The sequence below is a fragment of the Medicago truncatula genome, chromosome 1, assembly GCF_003473485.1.
Source record: "Medicago truncatula cultivar Jemalong A17 chromosome 1, MtrunA17r5.0-ANR, whole genome shotgun sequence".
NCBI lineage: Eukaryota > Viridiplantae > Streptophyta > Magnoliopsida > Fabales > Fabaceae > Medicago > Medicago truncatula.
Genome location: NC_053042.1, coordinates 55,259,557 through 55,269,022, shown reverse-complemented (window position 1 = coordinate 55,269,022; position 9,466 = coordinate 55,259,557). Strand labels below are relative to the sequence as shown.

Here is a 9,466-nt window from a genome sequence, read left to right as displayed (position 1 = left end):
GAACGTGTGAATGAGTCAAATATTCGTAATTATTTTGGTTCAGCCGTGTTGTTCTGAAAGGGGAAGGGTTTATACATTTTGTCTTTTTTGTTTAATATTGTAAATTTTTAGTTCATTCAAAATATAACTAGGTCATTTTTTTTTGTTGTCAATTTCAATTAATTTGACTTTTAAATATGTGTGCCTGCAACACATTTATATCCTTCTAACGAAGTACGTTCCCTTCCTCCCGCCTTAACGAAGAGAATGAAGATTCGCTAAACTATGCTACAGACACCCTTAAAAAGGGTCGAACATCATACATTGTGTTGATGAGAAGTGTTAAAAACTTTCTCCATAACACTTACTCATTCGTTGAATGAAATGCATATTAATAAACCACTTTATATAAGACCCAATATTTTAAAGTGTAAGATGCACATTGATTTCACTCGATAAATGAGTGAGTTTTAAAAGAGTTCCTAACACTACTCTTGTATTAATTCATGATACTCTTTCATAACACATGCATATTAACTCATGCAAATTATGAGAATATACGATCCCCTAGTACCTCAATAAAGAATAGATCCAACAAGACGATCAAATGACGAAAGGGCTGCCTAAATTATTATTTTTTGTTTGTTTTAATGACTCCTTGTTTCTTCTCAATGTCCATAATTTTATTTTTAAATTCGTGACCACATCACATTCCCAATAATTATTTTAATAAATGAAATAAAGGTTTCCTTCTTTAAAAAAAAGAAAACGGAGAGGATGATAGTTCTGATTCTTCGGAACAAGCATAACAAGTAGTCTAATTCCTCCCGCCATACCTGACCACCCACTATAATGCCAGTCATTCCATTAAAATAAGACAATCAAGAGAACTGATTCCAAAAGTTACATGTTGCAATTAAAACGAAGGATCTAGATATACAACAAAGCAGAGACTATCTCCCCATATTCGTAATGCTATTAAAATAAGGAACAATAGCGCTCTCAACTTGTACAAATTTTCTTCAATTCGAAAGAAATAATTGTTCATTCTCCCTACAAATTGCTCCCAGAAGCAGATACCTCTGTGCTGCAAACAGGGCAAACCTGCAGACAAAGAACCAACTGTTACATCACAACTTTCCAGTGCAAATAACTCTCAAAACAATCTATTCGGGACAGGATAATTTACGAATTCTTGACGCATGTTACTATTAGATTTTGTAAGTGAGACAATCTAAACTAGTGGGGAACCAGAGATTTATATCATAAAATATAGCAAGTAAAAAGAGAGATTTGATAGAATGGCAGAGTATAAAAAACATATTCTGAACAATGTGGTACAATCATTGATGCTTCAGATCCTCCTACAACACCTGACTTGTTTTTTCTGTTGGTTAAGATGGGGTAACCTGGGCCTATAATTTTATTTTATATTTAAGGCCAAAAGGGATTTTACAAAGGAGGCAACTAAGTGATAAAACCTTATTGACCCCTTATAATTTTCTGTTGGTTGAGTTGGTTTCTTGACAGCCAAAAAACCTTCATTTTGTATAAAAGGCATCCTTGAATTCTGTCATTGTTCAATTACTCTAATGCCCGTTTTCTGGACTAGTGATCCTTCAAGATCTTTTACTTGTAGACTTTTTTATTCAATTCCTTATTCCATATCCTTAATATTCAACTTTTGACTAATCAAGGCTAAAGTTCCCTCCAAAGTTAAAGCTACTATGCGGTTGATGAATTAATCATTTTAGTGAAGCATGCAGTACCATCTAGCCCTTAATTGCTCAGCGCATAAATAATATGTAATGGATGAAATCAATATCTACCAATCATAGTGAAATGTTTCAAAATCCACACTAATTTCTTAAATATCTCAAAGAATATCAAATGCACCGCTTTTTAAGTTTAGAAAATAAAGAGATTTGAAACATGGCAATTGGTTCCGAGAGAACTGTAGGTGTATGTTACAATATTGTAAAAGAAATAATGAATAGAAAAATCAAGACTAGCAAATAGTTAAGATATTTAACATTGGGTCTAAAGAAACTAACAAATATGCAGAACTATGCAAATTAAACGAATCGCAAGATGATATTGTTTGGGCAGAACGGGTCAACAAAACAGACTAAATCAGAAGTGTTAGGAACTGAGGAGTGATAAGGTTTTGAGTGATAAGGAGTTCATAGGCGCAACTCCCCCCACTAGCAATAATAACTAACAACTAGTAGCGTTTTCCTTTTTTTTTTTAAATGTGTTAGGAACTGGAAAACAACACCTACAAAAATTCTTGAACTTGATGCATTAGCAAACTAAAGCCTTGACGAGCATCGGTTTGATACTATGATATGTTCCAAATTATATCTATGTAGCACGAATTTAGATTGAAAGCGAAAGGTATTAAGTAGGACAGAAAATTATATACAGTGCAATCCAAGTTCTACTCAAGGCATTTTAAGGACTTCACTAGCAGAACAACACTAACAAAGCAAAAGAACATTTATGCACCATTTAACTGATTAGACCATAGAAGCATTATTCAACCAGATGCAGATAAGCGCATTTAGAAAGTACCTAACGAACTGACTCAAAACTTACACTAGGAACTTGCACTAAGACGCGTGTATACAGCTAAATGCAAATGATTGGGAGGGGAAGAGGAAAACATTGTCATGAATGAACATACCTTGTTTATTTTCAACCAGTTGTTAATGCACTCGGGATGGTACAGATGCTTGCATGAAAGAACTGTCAAGGACTCGTCATCCTCATAGTCTACCCGGCAAATGACACACCTAACATGGACACAAAAATCAGGCACCACAGTATATATTATTGTGATCACAGCTGAGTATAGAAGGATCAGTTTTCACATACGAATCATTGCTCCCAAGTTGATCGCTCCCCGCCTTATAGTTGACTGAAGGTAAACAGGCAATAGTATCAGTCGAAAGACCTCTGCTCTCAGTTCCTACTACCTCACCCAGTGCCAGTAGTTCCTAAAATAATTAAAGCATATTTTTAAAACATGAGACAGAAGCCGACAGAGAGTACACAACACAAACTTTGCTATTTTTTAAATTTACCTCATATGAAAGTTCATCTGGATCAACATCCTCCCAAGCATCCTGCAGAATTAGGTCAAATAAGTACTTATAGAATTGAGTAAACTTAAGAGTAGTAAATGCGTAGCATGAGTCAAGTCTTCAATCCAAAAAAAGAGTATATAAATCCAGCTAGATGATTCTGTTATTACAATAACATATTACCATAAAAATTATGAAGATAATCTGCAAGAAAAAATTTGACTTAAAATGGAAGAAATTAAGATAACCTGTTGGTCCAGAGATTTTATTATTATTATTAATACAGCTCAAACTTCATTTTACTATATTTTCTAATAACCTGTTTTCAAACATCAAATTGAGGTCATAGCAATATTTTATCTTCAGGTGTTTCACACATATCTGTAGGGAACCAGAGTAATCAACAGCACACATTATTAGCTACGAGAAACAATTATTTACAGCCTCGCATAACTTCACCCATAATCTTATACATTCTCAATCATCTATTCTTTGTGTTATGTTGTGATTTTTTTGTCGGGGTCGACATCAACAAGGTATATGACCAAAATGCTCTATAATGCATACGCAAATACCCATCACTTGAGCTTGTTTTTGGGGTTGCATTTGGTCTTAATTCTAATATAGTACTTAAGTGAATCATATATCTGCTATTGGGCTACCCGCACATCTCTGTTACTAGAGCCTATCCTACATATGCTAGAAGGTTGGAAACATTGCTCAGAGCTTTACTCACACAACACCGCTACACGGGTATGTTGATTGTTCATGTGTCCCTTCCCTGCTCCTTTTTCAATTTCCATGAAAGTCATCTTAGTGGGAAAAAGGTTTGTGCGGCTCTCTATCTCTATCTCTATCTTGTAGCACACACTTCTAGCTTCTTTTTGTTTTGTTGGGTCCGAGTCCTCATTTTTTTCAACCTAGCAAGCCTCTATTTTCTTGGTATTTTGATCTGACTGTGGCAAGCATCGATTCTCTTGGTATTTTGATCTGACTGTTTTTCTTTTTTACTTCATTAGTCAGCTGCCCTTCACATCCTCTGCACTCTGCAGGCTCCAGCTATGACATCATCCACTCAGACGCTTAAACATAATTGACTCCTTGACAGTTGTTATTGATGTTTGTGTTATGACTATGTTTCTTATAATAATTTATGAAATGTATCTATATATGTAATTATTATTTTAGTATTTACATATGTACATAGAAATTATTTAACTCATATCTAGTCTTCAGTATAGTGTTTATCCCACTATTTGCTATCCTGCTATAATAATTTTGAGGTGGTCTACTCTGTGCTGCTATCCAGGATGGATCCCTAATAAAAACGAAATACACTAGAATCGCGTAGAATAAACCAATAGATTTTTCAATCACGGCATTTGCAATAAAGATGACTAATAAAACATCCTCAAATACAACATGGGAATCATTCGATAAAAGAGCAATCCTGAGCACATGTATTCTGTCAAATGCTTTTGAACACTTGCTTAAACATTGGTCCGCATCATCTTTATTGAAACATATCACAACTGGCAACTGGCAACTGGCTATCTTTTTATTAAAAAAATAAATGAAAATCTTCTAATAAACTTTGTCTTTACTGAGCGTTCTCTCAGCGCCCCGAATGACTGAATCATTGTTTACAGGCATGGCGGCAACCGCCGCCACCTTCAAGCTTGCCTAAATATTGGAAATCGAAGAAGAGGAGGTCCGATCCTTTGCACTGTTCATTGATTGTAGATCACAAATCTTCTAAAATTCATTAGGGTGTTGAAGCACATAACACACGGAGAGAAATTGAGGTTTGAGTGCATTTAGTCAGGTTGGGTGTGTCTTTGTTGCAGAAATGAAGAAATAAAGAGAGAGTCAAATAACCATTTTTTTAAGGAAAATCAAAGAACTTGTTTTTAATACTTAAGATGAAATACCTTATTTTTAATATGTAATAAAGAACCAGCATTGTGTGCTTGGTTTGTTCAAGCGGTAGTTGGGTTTGAGTAGGAGATTTAACAACGAAGGAGATCTTTTTATTTGCTTCAATGAAGTTTGCTTCGGAAAAATAACAGTTTAGATCTGCGATTAATCTGTTTTTTAAGAAGTTTTAATGAAAAGTAAAAGTTGTGTATCTAAACAGACATAGCCGGATAGCAAGTAAAAGGTTTTTAAAAAGTGATGACGTGGACCAATGTTTACGCAAGTGTTCAAAAGCGTTTGACAGAACGTGTGTGCATGGCATGGCTCCCGATAAAATCTTACGTAGATTTCATCTTATATTTATCAAGTGCAGTGGATATGAATGAAATAAGCTAACTGATGTGATACTAATAAAGTTTCAAAGAGAATGTTAATATTACAATAATATTTTAATAGGACCATATTATGTCTACAACCAAAGCAAATATCTACTTTAAACAATTATTTTCCTAATAACCATGAAATATTCCCGTTACTCAAATATATATATATATATATATATATATATATATATGTATATGTATATTCCCCTAATTATATGGTATTGACATTGAGATTTCACGTCTTTCAAATGTTTGGTTTTTCAAATTGCATGGGAGTGTAAATGTGCAGAGATTAGTCCATGAGTATGCGTGCGTGAATGCACAGAAACGCAAATAAAATAGAGACATTTACCTGAGAGTTAGCAGCATGTTCCTCCATGTCCTCAGCGTCCTCTGTAATTGAAAACGAAACTAGAGATTCTAACTATATAATTTGAAAAAGGTACGACAAAATCCCACCAAATTTACACTCGCAGCAAAGAAGACTTACGATCATGTATCCCAGCAAGAGCAAGCAGTCTAGCTGCCATTTCCCTCTCTTCAGCCTCCTGTAATGCTCTTGCATAAGCTTCATCACTTGAAAACAACTCCGGGTCAAATTCAATGACGGGATTATTCTCACGGTCTCCAACACTAGCATGATCATGGACGTCAAATGCATCTTCGTCTTCATCTTCATAATCCTCCTCGTTGTCATCGTCTTCATCATCATCCTCATCATCCACATCAGTGCCGTCATGTAGATCATCAAAATCATCTCCATCATCATGCAAATAGCTCCCACCCTCCCAACTTCCATAATCGCTTCCATCATTATTCATTCTCAGCATCATGTACGCCCTTTCCTATTCAATTACAAAATGAAACAAAAGCTTAGATTATTTGTGAACCATAACTTTCATCCTCAGCATCAAACTTACATAGTTCCCTTGGTTTTTCAGTATAAATACACACCCAGAATGCTACGAAAGTAAGTTAATGCACAATAACTTGCATTCCTTATCTTATATAATTCAGTCCCTCAATTATCACTTTCTCTCCTACTCATAATGTAGATATGTATTCAAATTGAAGTGTTACTTTATGTTATAAATAAAATTCAAATTCAATAAATAAAAGGAAGCACATCACCATATTCAGTATTTGCTAAACAGATATATAGCTTAAAAGCTAGGACAGCTATTACCCTAACACATGAATAATCGGTAGTAGTAAATATAGGGTTTAGGCAATTTAAAGCATAATTAGGGTACAGATAGTTATCATTTATGATAATAATTTGGTGTTAGTTTTGAAGTTGTTCAAAATTGAATGAATCCTAAAAGTAATTCACTTGATTATCGTAATTTTCTCAATAAACACGAAAAATAAAATAACGAGTGATAGAATGAGGGGAACCTGCTCTTGAAGGGTTCGAGCGAGGGCGAGGTCAGCATCGACTTGGCTGAGATTAGTGAAAGGAGTTCTGGAAGGTTGTTGAGTATTGGTTTCAGATCCAGTTTGTTGTTGTTCCGCTTCGTGTTCATCGTTTTCTTCTATTTTTTCTGGTAGGTTTTCTACGCTATTCAAATTGGAATGTTCTTCTTCTTCTTCACGGATGTGATTGTTGGATTTGACTCCTCCTCCGCCTGAACCTACTTTGGCCGTGCCGTTGTTGGTGGCGGTGGTGTCGTTCTCCATTGGAATTAGGAATTGGGAAGAAGAAAAAGAGACTGAACGAATATGAATAGAGAAGAAAAAGAAGAATGATCGAATCGAGAATCAATTTCACGGAATTTTATATATATTTATATTTATGTTTATATAGGATTTATGATTATTGTTTCTGTTTAAAAAAAAAAAAAAGATAATGGTGAACGGTGATGACCGTAAAAAAAAGGACAAAAAGGAGAAAACGGCAACGAAATCAAAATCAATTTCAAAGAGAAAAGGTCTGCCAAAACAGTCTGGGAGTGGGGTCCTCTAATTTAGACGCTCCGATTCGAAGCGACCGTTCATTCTGTAGGTCCCACGCAAGATGGACGGCCTCCTTTTACTCTTGAGGAGAAAAATTAAACTTATTGAGTTTATCAACTTAATTTCTAGAGATGGGATATAGAATTAGATAAGAATATTCTGTGAAAATACAACTAGATACAATATGTCAATATGATATCGTATTTTTAGTACACATCTCATAGTCATAAGATTTTGTAAAAAAAAATATCTCATAGTAATAAGATAAGATATAATTACATGACAAGATTGTTCTTGTAAACAATTACATATATTTTAAAAATTAATTTTGATATTTTTTGATTTATAGAATAAGAATACTAAAAATGAAACAATTTACTCACTTAAAAAAAATTGTTGCTATATTTTAAAAAATTAATCTTGAGTTGTGATATTTCTATTTTTTTTTTTAGTGGAAATAATAGTTCTATTGTATATCCTTTAAAAAAAAAAGTAATTCTATATATATGCAAGCTAAATAAAGATGGGATGTCCCCTCAAAAAATAATAAAGATGTGATAAATACTTTATTTTAAAGGATGTGATATATATTAATATTACATTTAAATGACAAAACTACTCTTCTAAGAAAAATGTTTAGTTTATTTAAATATTTAAATTAATATTTGAAAAAAATTATAGTTTTTCATGTTAGTTTTGTTTTTAAAATATTCTAATTTCAATAAGTTAAATATAAGTATTTTAATTTAATTTAACATAGAATACTTTTTAAAAAATTTATATGTAATTTTTGTTAGGTTTAAATTTTTTATATTTTATATGGATAAAAGTCATTGTTCATCTTGACCAAAAAAAAAAAGTCATTGTTCATATGTCTCGAAACATATATTTATTTATAGAGGAAAAATTGAAAAGAGGGTCTGCTCTTTCTTGTACGTATCGCAATTGTTCAACAGTTATGTTGTAAACAGTCATAAGATATTAAATTATGCCCTTGTATAAAGAGATGTAATGGTTTCACTCATCATGAATCCATTAAACTTGTACAATATGGATATTGAAACTGAAGTTTATACCATAATATAAAGGGGATTTACAAGTAATTGTCAATTTTCGTTGAATATTACTTTATACATTGCATTTAGCTATGCAATTTTTTTTTAAGTTAGAATTTTAGTACTATCTGTGCCTGAAAATATTTGAAGTTATCGGTGGAAAACAACCTACAAGCCAATACGGGATAAATCAAATTAAAGGTTGCTGAGATTAATATAGTAGATTTTTTTTTGTAGTCCAACAACAACAAAATGCAATTTTTCAACAACAACAACAAAATGCAATTTTTCTCAGATGCAATTGATCTCTTTTAGCCATTCATTTATGAAGGTGGTTTTCCAACTCGGAGTATGTGGATAATTCGGCCTCGTGGCTATTTGGTAATTCTTACGTGAAAGAACATGTGCGTGATTTACAAGTTGATGTATTCGATAATAGAGGAGTGCTGACAGCAGTGTCCTAACACTTTTTCTCCAATATTTACTTTCTCTTTGGATGAAATTCAAGTAGAATCTCCCAAATTAAAAATAGGCACAACATAAAAGTGATGAAAACCACGTAAAAATGATAGGACACTGATAAATTTAATCTAATAAAAGAGTGATTATTGGAAATAAAATGCTAAAGTGAGTGTTCTTGACAACAGTATTCGATAATAACAGTATGGATATTCAGCCTGAAAGGCTCGTACGATACATTGTATAGTTGTAACAATGTGCCTCTTAATGATCATCGTGGTAAGTGTTGGTGTAAGCCCTAAATGCCAGTAGTTTTATTTAAATACGATACATGTGTTGAATATTTGTTTATTAATAAATCAAGCCATTTCTTTACTATGTTTATGTGTTAAAAGAATAAAGTCCCTAGAATAGCAACTTCATTGGGTACTTTGTTGTCATACAAATGTCGTATGTAACACGGTAACTATAAAGTCTGTTAATGGATATTCGACAAATCATGTCCAGGGACACGAGCGACCTAGATGGAAGTGGTCCCTCCTACATAACGGGAGATCTGTCGAAGGGACCGATATTGAACTGGACAAGGGTGACATACTATGCATTGTGATCAATATAGACACGAGGACAA

The 9,466-nt window shown here is 33.3% G+C and overlaps 1 protein-coding gene across 2 annotated transcripts; it reads right to left on the bottom strand.

Moving 5' to 3' along the window:
• Positions 1-736: 736 nt before the first annotated feature.
• On the bottom strand, positions 737-7,138 carry LOC11445533 (E3 ubiquitin ligase BIG BROTHER-related). Of its 2 annotated transcripts, none has more exons than XM_003592666.4 (7): positions 6,764-7,138; positions 5,856-6,210; positions 5,718-5,776; positions 3,066-3,107; positions 2,857-2,978; positions 2,666-2,774; positions 737-1,083 (listed from the first exon to the last, which is right to left on the bottom strand). In XM_003592666.4, the coding sequence occupies exons 1-7, from the start codon at positions 7,043-7,045 to the stop codon at positions 1,033-1,035; spliced, it is 1,020 nt and encodes a 339-aa protein (XP_003592714.1). In that variant the 5' UTR covers positions 7,046-7,138; the 3' UTR covers positions 737-1,032. The 2 variants fall into 2 exon arrangements, with proteins under 2 accessions (XP_003592714.1, XP_003592713.1); XM_003592665.4 differs by having other exon boundaries at positions 5,718-5,758.
• Between the last annotated feature and the right edge of the window lie 2,328 nt (positions 7,139-9,466).